Source organism: Branchiostoma belcheri, unplaced genomic scaffold, assembly GCF_001625305.1.
Source record: "Branchiostoma belcheri isolate BF01 breed outbred unplaced genomic scaffold, Haploidv18h27 scaffold119, whole genome shotgun sequence".
In the NCBI taxonomy this organism is placed as follows: domain Eukaryota; kingdom Metazoa; phylum Chordata; class Leptocardii; order Amphioxiformes; family Branchiostomatidae; genus Branchiostoma; species Branchiostoma belcheri.
Window position 1 is genome coordinate 74095 of NW_017802591.1, and position 21984 is coordinate 96078.

Consider the following 21984-nt stretch of genomic DNA (forward strand, 5'->3'; position numbering starts at 1 on the left):
CCATATTCTGTGTCATTTGCTCAACCCTCATGACCACGTAGATTTCATAATGAAAAGAACTTTTTTTTTTGCAAAACTTTTTTTTCGTACGCGCGCATCAGTTTTGGGGCTCCCGGAGGATGTCATCCATATAATCAAATCAACATGGCCTAATAATGGTTTTTTGAGTAAGAAGATGTTTAAGTTTTCCAATAATACCGATGTTTTTAATTTTTTACCTAACATAGTTATTTGTGATTTACACGTCAATCGTTCATCACTGACTATACCTAAGAATTTGGCTTGACTCTCTTGAGAAAGGGGGGCACTTTTGAAAAAGATTTTGGCGCTTCTGTTGTAGGTTTTATTTCTATCACAGAAAATAAGGTAGTATATCTTCTTAACATTGACTGATAAGTTATTTGCCTCAAACCACGATATAACCTTTTTGAATTCTTTGTTAGCCACTTTTACTAGCGTATCAAAATTCGAGTTTAAAAGAAAAAGATTTGAATCATCTGCAAATCTGATAAAGAATATAATTGAGGATGCTTTTTCGAGGTCATTTATATAAATAAAAAAAGTAGGGGTCCTAGTATCGAACCCTGTGGGACACCACATTTCTATTTTTTCAGTTGTGATTTCTGTCTATTGGATAGATAAGAAGAGAACCATTTCATTGCGGAGTCACATATACCATATCGTTTTAGTTTATTGGGTAGAATGGAATGATTAACTGTATCGAAGGCTTTAGATACATCGAGAAAGATTCCTATTGTGTATTCTTTCATATCTGTCCTTCCCTGCGTATCAAAGGTCTTGGAAAAACTAGTATATAATAGTCTTCTGAAACCTTTAAATCAAAATAACATCCTACATAAACACCAATATGGTTTCAGAAAGGGCTATTCTACCTCTCTAGCACTCATACACTTAATAGGAAAAAAATTCTAACGCTAAAACGGTAAAACTATAAAGATAACAATGATATGGGTCGCTAGTTATTAACGTTAAGCGGATCACTGCTTTTAAAAATAGGCGTCACTTTTGCGACTTTTAGTGAGTGAGGAACAACTCCATTTTGCAAGGATAGAGATAGAATATGCGTTAGAGGGGAAAAAACATAGGGCAGTGACAACTTTAGTACTTTAGGGCTTATTTCGTCATGACCAGCAGCTGAGTCTTTTAAGTTTTTGATAATATCTGTAATTTCAGCACCCGTTGGTGGTATAAAAGTTGATAGGTTAGAATTTACTTGTAAGGTGATGTAGCTAAGAGGGTCTTGTATTCCTTTCAAGTGTAGGTCCAATATTAATGAAAAAATCATTTACTTCGTTACATATTTTATGTTTATTTTCTGTAATTAATTGGAACCAATTCGTATTTTGTTTGGACCAGCTGTTTTACTTCTATTATGATTTGAAACGTCATTTATCGGGTGCCATGTTTGTTTTATATTACTGGTGGCTTCATTAAACTTTCTGTGGTAATATTCCTTCTTTGTAGTTTTTAGAGGAGATGATTTAACTTATCCCGGTATTTTTGATAGATACTTTGGTTTAAGGGTCTCGGCTTCTTGGCATATTTAGCAAAGAGCTTGTTTTTTCTGCGTATTGACTTTAACAATCCACTGCTTAGCCAGGGTTTTCTGCGAGAATGCTGGGAGATTTTTGTAATTTTCTTTGGGAAACATTTTTCTTATAACAATCCGTATGTTTAAAAAAATTGATTATAAGCTTGTTCTGTTTTTGTTTCGTTTAATATGTCGCCCCATACTATTTCTGATAAAGATTGTGTAAATTTCTGAATGTTAGTTGTGTTAACTTGACGATAAGATATTTTGTCTGTCTGCCTGACTGGCTCGTTTAAATCGGATGTAAGGAATATTGGAAAGTGATCTGATATGTCAGTGATGAGGATGCCAACTTTAATATTGTTGCTAACAGAGTTTGGATAAATGTTGCCTATCAAGGTAGCAGAGTAGGGTTTAATTCTGGTAGGTTTGCATATAAGTGGGTAAAAGCCAGATGAGGACAGTTCATTTACATGATCAGTAGTGGTTTGGTTAGTGTTGTTTAACCGATTAATATTGAAATCACCAATAATGTAACAAGTTGTTCTTTCCCTATTAATACTGTTCACAGATTCATTTTGGCGCTCATTGAATTTTGTAATGTCAGTATTTGTTGGGCGATACACACAGCTCAATACTGTTTTTTCCCCTTCGGGTTACTTAAATGAACTCAATGAATATACTCTTTGTGCCTGTGTCGTCGATAACAAATTTAAGGCCAGGTCTTTCTTGATAATATACGTCGTTTCTTATGTATAGTGACCCCCCCCCCCTCCAGATCTATTCTTTCTGCAGTGGTGTATGCTATTATAACCAGGTATACTATAATTTTCTGTTTCAGGGTATACTAAAATCGTCTTAACCCTACCTAGACCGGGGGGGGGGCTAAAAGTGCCAGCGGCAACTTTGATGTCACCTAGCGTCTGAACGGCCAAACTTGGTGACTTTTACTAGAATATTGTTGGCAACAATTCCCCATCATTGGAATAAGATAATAATTTTTTGTGTTGCCATGGCAACGGGTTTCTGACAGGCATTTTTTGCTAAATTTAGTACTTTTTGTTTCAACAATAGAATTTTAAGGGTTTTATGTCAAGTTACTTATGGTTTCTAATATTAATAACATCCCATATAATTTTATGTAAATTTTATCATTATATATGCATAATTTATGCTAATTTGATGACGTCATTGGCCAAAATCCAAGATGGCGGACCATATCATTAGAAGAGGTATATACAGGTTATTTTCATTAAAATTTCATCAATACTTCCAGTTCTTTTTCCAAAAAAGGTTTAAATGAAGGTCTTTAATATGTTTACAATGTATTTTAGGCTTTATCATGAAAAAAAAACTATTTTTGAACATTCAAAATTGATGATCCAAGATGGCGGATATCTTAAATATGCATGACGTCATTTTATGACGTCACCGGTGTTGCTATGGCCAACATAAGACAGTACACCATAATATTTTGTCATAAACACTTTCGGTACAGTTATGTTGAATACCATTTAGTTTTCAGGGAAAAAACCTATTTAGACGGTTTTGGCCAATAAAATCACATTAATGACGTCATAATGACGTCTTATTACGTCATAACGACATAAAAATTGTAGATATGATAAATTTTCACTAGTACACCATTCTCTAAAAATTTGGTGGTCATACGACATACCGTTCGCGAGTTCTTAGGGGGGGATCAAAAGACGCCCCCCCCCGCCCCCCCATGTCAAAAAAAGCCCGGTCTAGGTAGGGTTAAAGAGTATCTTATATTATATAATTGGTTTATTGTTTCAATTGAAAGCAATACAATAAAATACATTGCAGCGACTTGTACTACTTGCAGCGACTTGTACATAGTACAAGTCGCTGAATTATGCATATTAGGCAGTTACAAGAAATGAATAAAACACTTGATAAAATCTATAGAAACTACTATACATTGCAAAATAATTAAAATAATTAGACAATAATCATAATAAAAATTACCACACACTGATAGGTTACCTGACGTTGTTCAGAAGTGCAGTGAAGTATGGAATGGGGCTGTTTTATATCTATTGGAACTTGCCATCGGAATACAGAGCTGATTGTTGCCCTTTAAATTGGTCACTGCCTTGGTCAGGCCTCTGTCAACAGTAGTCAGTGGTAGACTTTGGTCTGGTAGTTAACGTTAGTTGAAAGAAATGGGCGATTTTACTAGAACAAGCTTTAAAAGCATAGAAAAAACCAGCCCCCTGTCTGTACAGGCGGTCACAATGTATTGTGGAATTTCAGGAGAATGGCCTGCCATGGCCCATGGATCCGAAACTACTACGAGACGAAAACAAAGAAGCCGTCATGAAGAGAGAAAAGTATCTTAGTTTTAAGGCATTGAATGCAATTTCAGGGCGACAAAACTCGAGATATGCTGTATTATTTTGACACATAATGTCCCATATTAGCAAATTTGATGAAGCACATTGGAGGTATTTCATACTTTAGGCAATTAAAACTGCAGAAACAAGCCCCGCGATCAGACCTTTTTTTCTGGGTGGTATGCTAAAAAATCAACACAGTTCTTTCAGTAACTGTATTTTTTGACAGAATTTGGGGAATTTTTGGTCCATGAGGGTCAATATACACTGGGGCAGTGTTGTTTAAACTTAATATCTAGACAAGTGACCAGAATATTGATTTTGAAAAAAATGGTTTCCAAGCCCTACAAACTAAACTGGATGCCTTTAAGTAAATCTGGGTTTACCCGTTCAACGCCCTAAGTCACTGACCGGACAGTGCACGTACAGACACATGCATGTGTCTACACATACATGATCCCGTGGTTACCTTCACAGGTTGGTGTAGAGCCACTCCAAGTCCCGTTCGGCTGGCAGGTTATATTAGCAGTCCCCCACAGCTGATACCCGTCCATACAGGTGTACCTGACTGTCTGTCCTGATGTAAAGTTACTGTTGATATCCCTGTTCCCATTGGCCGGCACACCAGGATCCCAGCATTGACCTGCAGTTCTGCCTGAAAGAAAATTATGCAAATCTAAACGTGTACATCCTTTAAGCAACGCCTGGAGATGGAGTATGAAATATGATACATTAAACAGTACTGTTGTACAAAGTACTGTGAATCGCGTTTTGTTCACGGTACAAATAATTCGCCGACTTTCTTTATTCTGCACCTGTCGATATCGCAAGCAAATAGTTCCGCGAACAGGTACATTTTTCTCAGGCTAAGAAATGTTCTTACTGCAAATATAATGTCAACTACAATAATAATGATGATCTCAGAATGAAAGTTCATCTTTGTTGGTACAAGTCAGACCATGTTGATTTGATTATATGGATGACATCCGCGCGCGCATGAATTTTCGGCCGTTTCAAAAAAAAAGTGTAAATTGTACAAAACAGTTGCAAAATGAGCAAAAATATACCGTAAGTTACAAAAAAACCATACAAATGTCGTAGAATGCCAAAATGAAACGAAAAAAGACGAAATTGTAAAGAAATGAAGTAGATTATTCGCCAAACCATATTCTGTCCCATTTGTTCAACCCTCATGACCACGTAGATTTCATAATGAAAACAACTTTTTTTTTATTCGCACGCGCGCATCAATTTTGGGGTTCCCGGAGGATGTCATCCATATAATCAAATCAACATGGTCTCATTATAAAATAAAGACTATGCTTTAACTTCCAACACTTAGATTACTGAAATGGGACTTACCCCAAGTTTTCGGTTGACTCCATCAACCTTGTTCATGGAATGGACCCGTCTACTCTTGGAACGTGACATCATAGACACGTGACCGTAGTAGCGGGTCATACGTGAAAGATAAATTGTGTCGCCCCCCGTCTCTGTTCAAGGTAGGTCTGTAAGTTCTTATGCAGACCGCCTCCTTCACTCCTCTTGCAAAGAATTCCGATTCAGAATCGAGGATTTGAACCCCTTCCAGAGATACTGAGTGTTCCGGAGATTCAATGTGAATATGTTGAGAGAGACCTCTGAGTTTACAGAACTAGGCCTATAGGACGTTGATATTCCAGGAATCTCGTTTTTAATGCACGTTCTGTCGCACCTATGTATGTCTCCTTACACGGACCCTTCCTGGTTTGACCTTGGCACTTGATGTGATGCACTACTCAGTACCTGTTTTCCTTTGCTACAGTCACGTGTCTATGACGTCACGTTCCAAGAGTAGACGCATCCATTTCATGAACAATGTTGATGGAGTCAACCGAAAATTTGGGTAAATCCCAATTCCGTAATCTAAGTGTTGGAAGTTAAAGCTTAGTCTTCATTCCATAATAATGATTATCAATAATAATTCATGGTTACAATGAGAAGTATAATCAAATTACTTGTGTAGAAGAAGTGGAACCCATGACTTGATCCTAAGAAGTTAGATGTAAACCTCAAGTACATCGTGTTAGATGTGCTGATGATGGGGATGATCTGCGGATGGTAACCTGATAACCTAGACATGACAAGGGGAATAAAGAATCATGATCTGACGCGGCACTACCTATTGTGAAATTTCTAGTAGTTGGGGGATGCTCTTTCCCCCGTTATATAATCGAATAAATTATTTTGAGTGGCAACTTTAATGTCGTACTATGACTGATCATCATCAGCGGGGTCGTGTGTGTGTGTGTGTGTGTGTGTGTGTGTGTGTGTGTGTCTGTTCGTGAATACGATAACTCAAGACCTCAAAATGACGAGACCACAAAATGATCAGATTTTGGGCCCCCTGGTGCCTTGTTATGGTACTGCAGCAGAACTTTTGGTTCTTCTCGTGACATAGACCTAGGGTCACGAAATTTACATGGTAAAATATGCAATGATATAGCTCTTGTAATGGGGATGGATTGACATAAGCTTGAGCCCCCTAGCTGCTTGCTCTGGAACTGCAGGGGTGTTTGTTCAAATATTTAAAGGAGGATAACTCAAGAACAATTATGCAAAGGTGGATGTAATTTTCATAATTAATGAGGAAATTCTATAAATCTGCTGCATTCCATTATAGAACTATTCAAGCTTGTGACATATGTAGTTAAGAACGAGAGAAACAAAAGCAGGAATCGATTATGCAAATGAAGACTTAATTTGCATACTTGATGAGGAAATGTAATAAGGTTCCGGGTTGGAGTTTAAATCTGACCAGGGATCCAAATAGTGCGCAGTAAATCGCCGGATCTGCGAGGTTGTCACTCCAGGTTTGGCTCCCCATAGCGTGGCGATCGTTGTTTTTTCGCGTGGTGAAGTTGGATGGCCAGCAAAGCGTTTTTGGTATCAGTCCACGAGCAAGGGTGATGCGGTTTGTCGCCTGATGACCCAAAAAAGCTGCGTTTTAATTGTAATTTTAACCCTATCTAGACCAGGCTTTTTTAAGCTTCCTGGGACGGGGAGGGGGCTCTTTTGCCCCCCCCTCAGATCTCGAGAACGGTATGTCGTATGGATACCAAATTTTCAGAGGATGATGATAAATCATAACAACATTTTTCATATCATTATGACGTAATATGACGTCATTATGACGTAATTTATGTGATTTTCTTGGCAAACGGCGTGTAAATTGGTTAGTCTGGTACAAATCGACTATATACAACCAAAGTTCAACAAAACAAGTGTGATATAGAATGGTAAGGTCTGCTTATAGTTATGTTGCCCATTGCAACAATATAAATGCCAAATTGACGTCATGAAATGACGTCATACATATCTAATTTAGCCGCCATCTTGGATCGGCCATCTTGAATTGTCAAAAACGCCTTTTGTTCAAACTACAGCCCAAAAATAACATGTAAACGGACTAAAACGTCCATACAAACTTTGTTTTGACCACATTCAAAGTACCCATGAAGTTTTTAGGGCAAATAATCCGGATTTTGATCAATTATGCCAGTTAATTAGCCTAAATTCTGAATAAAACCTAGCTGAGTAGGCATCTGAGAGATGACGGCTGAGACACAATGATGTACTGATTTTAACTTTTTATTCAAAAGCAGGAACAGTGCTGACACAACAAGATTATCATTAACATGCTTGTAAGAGTCCAGGGTTCAGAGAAAAAGTCTTTTAGCAGAAACAGCACTGCTAAAACAAGAACATCAATGCCATCCAGGTAAGAGGTCACGTTTTGGAGGAACACAAGAACTTCCTGCAAACGTATGATACTTTGGTCTTGTTTTTAACTGTTACAGTTAGCGTAATAGATGTCAATTGACAACAACAACTTCTAGTACCACTAAGATATCTACTACTAAAGCATAAAACAGCTTTTTACTACTTTTCTTGTCGCTTTATTTCTTGACGCTAGCACACTCGCTGCAAAGGCTGAAGACGTGGATCTTGCAGATAGCCGTTCAACTGTCCTCATACTTCCACAGGAACAAGCTTCTCACTGACCGTAATGCCGGGTTCGCCTTGGGAGATTCCACCGTTAATTCATTGACCTATTTAGTCCACAAAATTCATCAAGCACTTGACCAAGGCCTCGAAACCCGTGCAGTTTTTCTTGACATATCTAAAGCTTTTGATAAGGTTTGGCATGGGGGATTAATCTTTAAGTTGTGTCAACTAGGAGTTACTGGGTCTCTCTTATTATGGATTGAATCCTACCTGAGCGATCGTAAACAGCGAGTTGTTATAAACGGGATGTGCTCTGAATGGCTATCAATTGATGCAGGTACTAGGTGTTCCTCAAGGGCCACCTCTCGGCCCATTGCTCTTTCTTGTATTTATAAATGACCTTGTTGACAACCTACGAACAGATTCCCGTCTTTTTGCTAATGACACCGCACTGTTAGAGAGAATCATGGATCCCGTTGTCTCAGCGAACAGACTGAATCATGATCTCAGTGTAGTGTCAGACTGGTCAGACCAGTGGCTTGTAACATTCAATCCCGGCAAAACAGAACTGATGACTTTTTCCTCTAAAAGAAGAAAGGTTCTTCACCCACCACTATACTTTAGAGGTGTTCAGCTGACTGAAACCCCCTCTCACCAGCACCTTGGCTTACATCTCACTCCAAATTTATCATGGTCACTCCACGTGTCAACTCTGGTGACGAAAGCAATGAAGCGACTTAACTTGTTGACAAGAATATCAAATTTTGTGCCACGGAAAACGCTTGAAATCTTGTACAAAGCCATGATACGTCCTGAACTTGAATACGCCAATGTTGCCTGGTGTGGTGTTCTTATGAAGGATTCAGACCTCCTTGAGTCAGTCCAGGTGTCCGCTGCCCGGGCTTGCACAGGCGCAATGAGAGGGACGAATCACCACCGCATTCTATGTGACGTCGGTTGGGAAACACTTGCCAACAGACGCGTAAAGTTCAAACTTGCCCACTTCTACAAAATGGCCAATGGCTTAGTTCCCAAATATCTACAAGACTTGGTTCCCCCACTTATCCGTGATTCTACCCCTTATGGCCTGCATACTGACCAGAATTATCTCCCTTTTACCCTCAAAACTGAAAAGTACAAAAATCTTTCTTGCCTTCTGCTGTTTTCTCTTTGAACAAGTTACCCCAGACCGCCAAAGAATCCCCATCCATTCGTGCATTCAAAAATGAATTAGAGTCTTGCTTTGATAGCATGCCCAGACATCCTCACTACTCTCACGGCCACGGACACCATGTAACTCACCTTACCAGACTCAGGCTTGGTTTCAGCCAGCTGAACTACCACTTATTCCAGCATCACTGTATCAGTAGTCCAGAGTGCAAATGTGGGCATCCAAATGAGACACCAGAACACTATTTATTACACTGCAAATGTTATGATACTGAAAGGACCAAAATGTTATCCATATCTTGCCTTCATCTTGAAAACATACTCCCTTCCGACCCACTCAACGTAAACGACGCCACATTATGTACTTTACTTCTTACAGGTAGCCCCTCCCTCCCATACACGACCAACTGCCGTATCTTTGATATTGTGTTTAACTATATCCACCACTCTGGAAGATTTCACCAATCTCAATAATGTTATGCTAGGTATTGGTGCGCCAGCCACTTTCATTAATGCTATACTTTATGTCATCTTTATGTTTACATTTGTATTATGTTTTATGAGCAGCGGATTTACAAAAGCACAACAAGTGCTTCCATTTTCTTCTGCGTTTCTTCCCACACCACCTGGTACGAAAACTCCTCCCTTCCCTCAACCGTCTTCATTTCATTCGGAATGCCCCTTCTGTTGGTGTTTAGGGTGCCGATGGAGGTGATTCCTCGATCCAGTAACCAGCTACAGAGTGCAATGGAGGTGTACAGCCGATCAAACGAGACGTTTCTGCCTCTGAGGTTGACGGATCTCTCCAATCCCTCTACTAGGGCCTTGACTGTTGCATCACACCCTTGCACGTAGTACCCCCCAGCTCCAGCAGCTGGTCTACCACTGTACGGTGCCACAGTGAATGTGTAAGGGTATCTGGCAGCATTGATGGATTTGAACAGCAAACCATACTTAGCTGGTTTTGACGGGTTGAATTGTTTGAAGCTCACCTGCGTTCTCATTGGATAGAGAGTCTCATTGGCACACTGCTTATTGAACATTTCAAACAGCTCACGGAAGGCTGCAAACCTGTCTGTTTCATGGCCACCTCTCCCCTCTTGTCTCCTCATCGTCAAAGCGAATGTTGGCCATCAGGAACTTGAATCGTTTTTTCCCCATCGTTGCGCTAAACACGGAGTGCCCTGTTTTGTCGTTGAACAGTGTGTCGGTCTTACAGTTGTTTTGGCACAGCACCCCTCTCAGGTACACAAGGCCGATCAAAGCGGTGATCTCCTGGACACACGTTTCACCAATATAGCAGTTACGGCTATCATTAAGCTACTCAGGTTGCATTCTCTCTCTCACTTGTTTGATCCTTGTGTTGGTATGGTTCACGATTTTTGTCACCATTTCCCCAGTGACAAAGAAACGCCAGCACCCCACCGGATCTGTCACTCTCTTCGCTACCCCCCTTACTCCAACAGCGCCTCTAATAACGTTCGCGGAGTTCTGCCTACCTCCTGGGTGAGGCAGCTGGTTCGTCCTCTGTATCTTTTTCCCTGGGTCATTTTTCCGTTTTGGCTTCTCCAAGTAGGCCGAGAAAGTTTTCTCCTGATCTGGGACAGCCAAAGTTCTTATCTTTAAGGCATGACACTAGATATTTCACAAGCTTCTTTGGTGTCAACAACTTTGACTTCTTAGACGCTAGCTCGAAACTTCTATTTAGATTGGCCTGGGTGTCATGATCATCTTCATCTGAATCTACAAGAGGAGCTGCAGTGGACAAATCAGGATCATCATCATCTGGCAACTCGGTAGATGCCGTTGACGGAGCGGTGTCGCCAGCATCAGACTCACCTTCCGAATCAGATTCTGTACCATTCAGCTCGTGTAGGTTGTCTGTCTCATCATCAGAGTCATCAAACAACTGCTCAAGTACTTCTTTGGCCGTGTATGTAGATCTCCGTGAAGCCATTGTCTTTTCAAGAAAGCTTAGACTGCCACATGATGCATGACCTACATGTACTACATGGGCGCCCACATTTTGAATACCCACAATCCTTTGCGCGCCCTGTTACAGGTTTGTGCATCCTGTTACAGGTTTGCGCATCCTGTTACAGGTTTGGGGTAAGTTGTAAATAGTTTTTCACCAAATTTCAGGTCAAAATGAAATGAAAGTAAACATAGTTGTAAGAAATTGCCGGCCAGCATAAAGAAAACCGATTCTGCTTTTATTATCAACTTCTCCGTACAACTACATAAGCCTAAGGATTGCAATACAAAGCAAAAAGACCATGTCAAAATCTGGGGGCTGTAGAAAATGCTTTTTAGCAAAAAAAAGTGAAAGAATACATGAAATTGAGGTAAAATGTGCACGGATCAAAAATATGGTCCGCCATCTTGGATTTGGGCCACCTAGATGCAATGACGTTATCAAATTTGCATTAATTAATTATAATTAGAAAAGCTGACATTGTTTTTAATAAAGTTATGTTAATATAATGTAGTAAATGAATGTTAACTAGAAAGTATGGCAAGTACACTAATGAAGCTGAAATCAGTGATTTTTGGTATGACATACCCCTCAGAAAACCGTTGCCATGGCAACAGAAAACATGATACACAAAAAAAAAATTGGTACCATGTTGTAGCCAACAGAATTTTAGGAAAAGTCACCAAGTTTTGTTGTCCTAGGATAAGTTGTTAAGAAATTATATGATGTGAAAGTTGCTGCGGGCTCTTTTAGCCCCCCCCCCCCGGTCTAGGTAGGGTTAAGGCATTCGCGTCACCGGATTTTGCGAAACACTTATCACAACAACCTATTTTTTTAATACTTGTTTTTTTTGTCTTTTTACTACTTCCTGTTATTCAGAAGCAGGAGGTAGTAAGCTATTTCAGCACATAAGCCGTTAGGCTGTTTTTTTTCAAGCAGGTTCGTTGAAAAAACTGCAAAAACTATATTTTTCGTATCCAAAATATACGTTTAACTACAGTTTCTACTCAAATTATAGAGTAGACGGACAATAACCAAAATTGTATCGGAAGCCGGCTGGAAACCTCCGCTGACTGATGTAATGAGATTTCCCGGCGCACTTTTCTTGGTGGAGTTGTAGCCCTTCGGTCTGAGGGTGTCCGCCGGATCCAAAATCGTGAAAATAATTCCGGCCCAAGACCATAATTCCATTGTGGTAACTGTCTGGAATTTAATACTTGGGCATTTAAAAGTTAGATGAAGGTGAACATCATTAAACACAACTTATTCAATAAGGACCCCATTTGCATAATTTATGAGGAAATGTTATAGTGGCATTCTTTTTTACGTATAAGACCGTCTTCTTGTGTTAGAATGTGATAAAACATATAATTCATGCAACTGAGGATCCTTTTGCATAATCAGGGGGAGTAATCTATAATTTCGTAGTCATAAAGATTAACATCATTTGGTGAAGGTATGAGATCGTGGAACCACGACGGTCTGTTGATACGCTATTCTTTCCCATTGCTAGGGGCGTTTGAAAAGGTATCGGGTTACATGACGCAATTTTGGCATGTTTTGGACTACCCGTAAAACAGTTGAAAACTAGAGTTCCACGATCTCATACCTTCGCCAAATGATGTTAGCCTTTATGAATAAGAAATATACTAATCACCCTGATTATGCAAATAGGATCCTCAATTGCATGAATTATATCAGTCTGTTGATCATATTCTCCACCAAAAGACAGTCTTATCTTAACAAAGAATGCCATTTTCTCATAAATTATGCAAATGTGGTCCTTATTTGAATAAGTCATGTTTAATTATGTTCACCTTCACTTAGCTTTCAAACACCCCAAGTATGAAATTCCAGGCAGTTACCACTATGCAATTATAACATTTTCTCATTAATTATGCAAATTAAGTCTTCATTTGCATAAACAATATTTGCCTGTGTTTCTCTCGTTCTTAATAACATATGTTACAAGCTTGAACTTCCTATCATGGAATGCAGCTGATTTATAGAATTTCCTCATTAATTATGCAAATTACATCAACATTCGCATAATTGTAATATCATTATGTCAAGCATCACTTAAGCTACCTACATACCAAAAATCACGATGATCCATCAATCGGTACTTGAGTTATCCTCTTTTAAACATTTGTCCTTTAAACCCCCCTGCAGTTTTAGAGCAAGTCGCTAGGGGGCCTAAACTCACGTCACTTCTTCCACAGCACAAGAGCTACCTACCATCCAAATTTCATTACCATAGCATGTCTGGATCTTGAGATATCAAAACCGGACGTTCAGCTGCAGTACCATAACAAGCCACTAGGGGGTCCAAAATCTAATCATTTTGAGGTCTCATCAAGACCTACCTACCTACTAAGTATTAAGACAATCCATCATGCCCTTCTCAAGTTATCGTGTTGACAGACACAGACACACACACACACACACACACACATACACGAACGCCCCTGAAAACATAACCTTCTTGGCGAAGGTAATAAATTAATTTTACTGTAGGGTAAATTCCGTCAAAATAAAATGAAAAAATCGTCTTGACATAGCTTTAATGATAGTTGTTTACGTTAAATTATTGATCTTTTAAAATCTCGCTTCGAAAGACGAGATTTGGAGCGCCAGTCCGAGTTATGTTTTTAGGCAAACTCCGTTTAAGATAGCCTACGTATACCACCCAAAATACCTGATTTTATATTTTTCGAAGACTAGGAATAAGATCAAAAATTCGTCTTAGGAATTTTTTTTTTAAATTTCTGATCATAAGTAAAGTGTTTGTCAACAAAAAGGTGAAAAAAACTTTTTTGTACATTTTTCGAACTCTACTAATTCAAAATCAAGGTCATTTTTTTAAAGTAACGTTACCTAAGACACAATTCTTGACAAACTCATTACGGTCATTTGAGCCGTCAATGAGATATGTTGGACTATTCGTGCTTCCATTCTTAAACGAGTTTTGGACACAAGTCATACGGCATGAATATAAGGAGTCTTTATTTATGCTGGTGTGTACAAGTATTGCGATCTCCAAGGTCACCCACAATGACGAGAGTAGCTTCGTTTCATGCTCCATGTCGACTACAAAATGACATTTACTGTCCAGGAAATGGTTTATATTTGTGAAAAGGTGATTTTTTTCTGTAAGAAGGTACTCATGTAAAGAGGGGCCGGAAAACCCAGGTTTACTGTAAATGATCATGACCGCGGGTGACCCCATTTCGAACACTGTTCTGTTCGAATTACGTCAGATCGGACATGCTTCGGGTTATAAAGCAGGTGGGGAGATCGGGACCCAAATTTGACCATTGTGAACTCTAGTTTCAACTTGGAATGAAGGGTCCAATTGAGAATAAAAATTACGTTTAGAAAATACCTTTGTAACACTGTAGCATTATCACTGGCTCCATCATAGATGGTAAGAAAGTCACTATCCTTCCCAGTGTGGAAGCTTTCAAACGTGAGGCGAATGATGCTTCCTTCTAGTACAGTGATCGACCACTCACAGTTCTCATCGTTGCCATAGTTACCAGGATAGTTGGGTGACGTCACAGGGCCTCCAGAAGGAGCCGTCAGGTTCCCTCCACATCCGGTGCCGCTGGTTACTGTGGAATGAGAAATAACATCATCAGGTGCAGGTAACGTCATGCCACTATGTAAGCGTGAAGGGAGGCTGTTTCATACAGAGTTACTGGGTTCATATATATATATATATATATATATATATATATATATATATATATATATATATATATATATATATATATATATATATGTGTGTGTGTCTTTAGTATAGACATTGTATAGACTGAAATATTGTTTTCACGCATTTTCTCTTCCCTTTCTTCTTACAGAAACTGTGCTTCTGACTGGGTTATGGCTTCTCTCCGCTATATTCAGCCCATGTAGATGGCACTAAGGTGAACCGGGACGAGGAGAGACACAGATGCAGCCACGATTGAGATTGTGTTTTCGCCGCAAAAGCGCCACCTACATCGGCTACATATAATGGCAAAAAGCTGGACTCTAGTCAAAAAGTTCTGAGGAAGGTGTCTGATAGACATCGAAATGGAAGGCAAGCTAGGGCGAATCGCTGGTTGTGTATACGAAAACCCCAATATCCTAGCGTCCAATGCCTTCAGTTACATTGTACATGGTTATACAATAAACCACATGATCGAACCATAATTAATGTAAATGATTTATTTCCTTTAGAAAACAAACAACATAGATGCTCATCGCGCGAATAGATTTTCGCCTGATTTTGAAAAAAAAAGAAATTCTGTTGCATTCCGAAGGTAGTCAACGTTGCAAATGTCATAAGCGTCTATCAGTTCTGTCTCAAAATGAATTTACTCTCAGCAGTACTAGTATACTGATTATATTTTGTATGGTGAATGGAGAAAATCTTCGTACTCTGACATGTAAGATTTCTTTGCCTCAAAAAAGCTTCTCTAAATGTGCACGTATACACAATTTTTTTTCTTCTTTTCACCTTGATCATCGTGTGCTGTCAATCAACCCAAACTGAGCTTCTACAGTTCTTATCTTGCCGACGACTTGATTCCTCTCTTCTACATTGCATGGTGGGATTTGAGATATAATGGCATTACGTTTGGCATATGTTGAAATTTATATCCTGCTAGCTATGGAAAGCCACATTGCCCCTATGGCTGACAAATGACAGCTATGGGACTGGTGAGGTGAGTTGAGCTATGGGAAGAACTTTCCCCTAAACATTGCATACACCAAGGGTAGAAAGGATTTGCTTTACTTAGATTCTGCTGTGATGACATACTTGTAACTATCTTCTCTTATCCTAACTTACATATTTAGTGCTTTAGTAGCTATTCAGCTTAGAAATAGTGTCTTCAGACCATCACATTATGTAAGAGAGCAGAAGAAATTGTGAATGGTAAATGGTTCTACTTGTCTTAATATTTGTGTACTTCAATAGTACACAATATCTAAAAACATAGGTTATCTCTTGTGCACCAAGGGCAAGATGTCAGCAGTTTTTTTTGCAAATTTTTGTTGTACATATACTTTTGTACATCAAAGTCATAATTCTTTGTTCACAATAATTTAGTTATGTTAGTTGTTTCTTGTAATTTGGATACCTCGGCTGCATAATACTTTGTACTACAAAACATTATACTACAAAACTGTAGATACCTTGCAAAACTGAAAACCCCGACCAAATTTTTCTTTTTAATTACTTCCATCCCGAATAATCAATTCTTTTTCGTTTCGAGATTTGTGTTACTATATTTCCCTGTAGGCAGAACAGTAGAAAATCCCTTCGTTTGTTATCGAATCCAGGCGATCTGACCAGGAACAAGATGGTGTCCTCGTAACGTTGAGCACTGGGCTAGGAGAAGAAGTTAGCAATATCTACTTGAATACATTCGACGTCTCTAACATCTTAACACGCCCATTCGACGTCTCTAACATCTTAACACGCCCGTTAACCGGTTATTAGAAATGGGTCAGTATTACAAGAGGTCACGATGGCAAAATCAGGGCTGCAAAGTTCCCACATTCCATTGAAACCGAACTGTGTTCTATCGTGTTCGATCTGGGCAATTCGAATAGAACCCGCGTTCTATTTCGGGGTCACCTGCGGTCATTTACTATAAAGCGGCAAAACAAGCCCTTCTGCCTCCGTGCATTGCAACACATAAAAAACAACACTTTTCTGTAGATACAAAAAGTTTCCTGGACAATACATCATTCCAAGATGGTGGACCGAACCAGACGCGCTTGAATACCTGTTGCCAGTTTGAGAGCTTTTCTGAGGCCAACAGCCTGCATCCACCCTCAATCTTTGTTTGAAAGTGTCGCCGAGACATACAAGAACATTTTGACCAGAAATTGGTACACTTTGCCGTCCGATTTGACAGAATTCGTTTGATTCTGTCTACTCAACTTACCTGTGTGGGAGGGCGGCGAGTCTCCATTTACCGTGAGAGCCCTTTCTCTGCCGCTTGGGGACGCCAGTACGCCACAAGATGGCCAGTTCTACACCCGGATTCCCGGATATGAAGACCAGGATCCTCAAAAGGCTTTCTCTTTTTGAACCACACCAAAACAACCCACCCTGGCAGGTCGATAGGATGGATCGGAGAGTTATCTTACAGTAACACTCCACCAGTCTTGGAAGCGCTGAAAGAATTCCACCATGAGCTGTTTGCGCAGTACGAAAGTCTTCCAAACAAACCCGACAGCTTTGCAGACGGAAGGTTAGTGAGACGGAATAAAAACACCACACAACGTTTCACTGTAATTAAGGATATAATAGCTCTGTTTAACTTTATCAAGCATGGCGACTTGAGCAAAGAGCTGAGGGATTGTGTACGTTCAAGCCTCGATCCAGGAATGTCCAGTCAGGTATGTGAAAACAATGACCTTGGAACGTACACTGCTACAGCTGGTGACATGCCTGAGATCGAGAAGCTAACAAAACAAACAGACAGTACAGAACATCCTACGAACCCGTGTCTTTTGTGTGATACGTCCTCTTCCCGAGATCGAGACGAATTCACCCACGGAATATGTGAATTGTGCAAACTAATCCCCGAATCGGTAAAGAGCCTAGCAAGCACAGTACAACAGATGCAGGCAGACATAAAGACCATGAAAAAGGACAGGAACTGTAACTCAAACGTGCGCAGCGAGAATGAATATCTTGTTGTGCAAGTACAACGGTTTCGCGACGAAAATGCCTCCCTTCTGAGGATTATTGAGGAATTGTCACAACAACAAAAGCCTGACGATTGGAGAACGGCCGAGAAAAGATGTACGAGAGTCAACAAACCTCCACAAGAAGTGATTAGAACTTCAAACAGGTTCTCCCCACTGTCCACCCCCGTCAGTGTTGATATTGATGTTGATATCGATTCCCCTAACGAACGTGAAATGTCCCAACAAGAAGCTCAAGAATGTCCGATTTCTCAAAAAATCGGAATCAACAAATCGGAATGTACAGGAAGCACCAAAGAACCAAGTTCTAGAACACCACGACACAGGATAAAACTGCCACCATCGGTGATTCCATGATCAAACATCTTAAAAGTAAGAAAATGTCAAGAAGGGGTAACGTCAAATGTTACACCCACCGCGGAGCGCGCCTGGGACAGCTGACTGCACCTGCTCAGAGGATTGTCCGGAACGAGCCCTCCAGCACTGTTATTGTCCACGCAGGAACAAACAACAACTAGCCAACTCACGTGGTAACGCGAAGAGCCTTTCACCTGGCATCGGGCATCGACACTTCAACGATCTGGCGCGAAAAACGTCGCGGTGTCAGGTGTAACCATGCGGGCCAATGGTGGCCTAGAATGGACCCGCCAAGTCAACCTAGGCATGCAGCAAATGTGCGACAAGAACGGCTGGCATTTCATCGACAACAACAACATCGGACTGCACCGCATTTGCCTCGACGGAGTCCACCTAAATAGACAAGGAACGAATCAACTTGCAAAGAACTTCATAGTCTTCCTGAACGGTAAACGCCAAGCCAGAGTCCGCAATGGAACATCATTCGCTGACGCCTTGAGGGCTCCGCCTCCGCTTATGCCGCGGGGTTTTCGAGGACGACATCCCGACTGGAACATGTGGCGCCCTAAAAACCATACGTCTACCAACACCAAGTCAAAATTTACCTTTCGCCCTATGAAGGACTCGAATATTCGTTCATTTGGCAGGTGGATTTCAACCTATACATGGGATGAGGTCCTGACCGCCCAAAACACTCAAAATAAGGTCGACGTATTCTACAAAATACTACAAACAGCAATTGATACCCATTTTCCTCATAAATCAGTGATTAAGCACAATAGTGACAAACCATGGAAGCTACCATCAAGAAACGCCAAAGGGCTTTTCATTTGGGAAACATGTCAATATATATAGGAGTCTTAGAAACAAAGTCATCCACCTATCCCTTAAAGCTAAGAAACGACACTATGTTTCCAAAGTTCAGTATCTCAAAAAAGAGAACCCAGCCGACTGGCACCGATGTCTGCGCCAAATCTTAAACTGTCGAAAACCCCCAGTACAGATTTCTCCCCCTGACTTTGCCAATCTGAATGATGGAGACATGGCTGACTTGATAAACAGCCATTTCTCCACTATTGATAACGAATTAGATCCCCTTGACATAGAGTCATTACCAGCTTACCTCCCGTCGCCGTCGGAGCCCCCTCGTGGTTATGAATGGGAAGTCATTGAAACACTTAGACGACTCGAAGCGAATAAAAGTAGTGGCCCTGATGACCTATCCCCTAAAATTGTGAAATGTTTCGCTGCAGAGTTTGCTGAAGTACTTACCCACATTTACAACTCGTCCCTTGAGGAAGGCGTCGTCCCTGGACAATGGAAACAGGCCTATATTTCCCCAATCCCGAAAAAAAACACCATGTACCAGCTTCTATACGACCTATGTCATTGACTTCTATACTTGTTAAGGTTCTTGAATCGTTCGTAGCAAAATGGGTTCTCCTTGATGTCACTAAAGTCCTCGAGCCTAATCAGTTTGGCAGCTGAAAAGGCATGTCAACTGTTCATTACTTGACTACCATGACGAATTCTTTATTCCTTAACGCTGAAACGCCAGACAATATACAGACCATCTTGTTTACCGACTTCAGCAAAGCCTTTGATAGGATTAATCACACAAAATTGATAAATAAGATGTTGAAATGTGAGATACGTACGTCAGTTATGCCTTGGCTTTGCAACTTCATTTCCAACCGTTCGCAGTGTGTCCGATATCATGGTAAAACCTCACAATGGAAAACTATATCATCTGGAGTCCCGCAAGGTAAGAAATTAGGTCCCATTCTGTTTTTGATTTATGTAAATGATGCTCTCCAAGTCAACAGTTTAAATCGTTACAAATATGTCGACGACATCTCTGTTTGTGAAAAAAGACTTCTCTATGAACCCAGCCTTATCCAACCATCTCTTGATCAATTAAATGTCTGGGCTTCCAAAAATGACATGACATTGAATGCCAACAAATGTAAATTAATGATGATTACCTTTATGCGAGATTGCCCCCCTCCCCAATTAATTTCCGTCAATGATAAGCCACTAGAATATACAGATGACGCATGTATTCTCTGCCTATGGCTATCCCACAATTTGAAATGGGACAAGCACATTGAATCCATTGTAAGCAAAGCTAGTTCCCGACTCTTCTTACTAAAGAAATTGAAACGTTTTGGGCTCCCCTCAAATGACCTAATCGATTTTTACCGAATGTATATACGCCCTATTCTTAAACATGCAGCACCCATCTGGACGGCACTACAAACCAGGAAGATTGAGCGTATTCAGAAACGTGCATTACGGAAACCCTTGGTCCTGAGTACACATGCTATAACGAAGCCTTATCAAACCTAGGTCTCCCCTCCCTTGAAAAGAGGAGGACCTAAGTTAGAAATTTGCCAGATCCCTTTTCCGTTCCCCCTTTAGATCCTGGTTACCCCCATCCCGTAAGACTACCCACATCAGAACATGCAAACAGACTAATCAGCTCACTGCCCCCCTCCCCAGAACAAATCGATATAAAAATAGCCCGATCCCTTATCTTACAAACCTATTAAACAAATATGGCACATAGTAAATCTCCCATGACCAATCCTATCAAGATTAGTTTTTATGTAACATACTATAAAATTATTATTTTTTACACTGATGATATTGATAACTTATTGGTTGATATTGTAAATATTGTTAAGCTCGTTTTACGCACTTATTAAGTCGTCTATATGTTAACTGTGAAATACTTACTTGTTTAGTTGTCTATTTATTAACTGTGCAATATTTGTTCCCCTGTTTTTAAACATTAGCATACAATTCAGCGCTACCTTTTAGTTGCGCTGCCACATGCTAGAGATTGTACTCATCGATCAATCAATAAACAATTATATAAGTCCGCTATCACTTTTTTGTGGACATGTAACATGAAGCGAAGCTACTGTCGTATCCTTGAGTGACCTTGAATGCTGTAATGATTCTTTACACCAGTATGAATAACACAAGGCAGACCTTTGGTCGGTATGACATGTCTTCAAAACTCGTTTAAACCTACAAGCATGGAGAGTCAAACATACCCCATTCACGGCACAAATGACCGTAAAAATTGTCCCGAAAATCGTGTTTTAGGGATTTTTGAAAAATGGCCTCAATTTTGAATTATGGGTAATTTAGAGTGAAAAATGTAAAAAAAAATAATTTTTTCACCAATATGTCGACGAAAACTAGACTTAAAATCAGAAATTTAAAAAATCCCTTAAACACGATTTTTGATGTTATTCCTAGTCGTCTAAAAATATAAAAATTTGGGATCAGGGCTAATATCTGTAGCCAGGTTTAAACGATGTTTGCCTAAAAACACGACATGACATGAGGTCGGAAACCCGAAAAAAATCGTCTTTCGGAAGGAAATTTTGAAAAATCAATAATTCAACATAAACAGCTAATATTAAAAGGATGTTAAGGCAATGATTTCATTTTAATTTGACGAAATTTACCATTAATTCCTATTAGCTTATTTTCAGTTTTTTTTCGGGTAGTCCAAAACAGGCCAAAATGGCGTCTTGAAACCCGATACTTTTTAGAACGCGCCTAGCAATGGGAAAGAATGCCGTAGTGACAGACCGCCGTGGGTAGCGGACCCAGAACTTGGAACTTCAGCGCCGGAGGTGCGTGTAAGTGTGCTGACAGAGGTGAGTGGACGTCGTGCTTGAGTCCGTATTCGTGGTGTTTTCCGTAACGGATTGCTTATACACATAACACACAGCAAGCTTGTAAATAATATGCAGATAACATCAAGTCAACGGTTTTTAAGGACAGTGCCCAATTCCTACCCGCAGCATAGGAACTGAAAAATAGGCGAGAGCCAGGCGGTTTCTGACTTTCGC

General features: G+C 40.0%; 1 protein-coding gene across 1 annotated transcript in view; it reads right to left on the reverse strand.

Moving 5' to 3' along the window:
- The window catches only part of LOC109462561 (dorsal-ventral patterning tolloid-like protein 1), a 36818-nt gene that overhangs the window by 6238 nt on the left and 8596 nt on the right, over positions 1-21984 (reverse strand). Inside the window, exons 2-3 of the mRNA XM_019759115.1 lie at positions 14430-14658; positions 5910-6025 (exon numbers count right to left, since the gene is read on the reverse strand). Of these exons, the coding sequence (XP_019614674.1) occupies positions 5910-6025; positions 14430-14658 (345 nt within the window). The remainder of the gene's footprint in view (positions 1-5909; positions 6026-14429; positions 14659-21984) is intronic.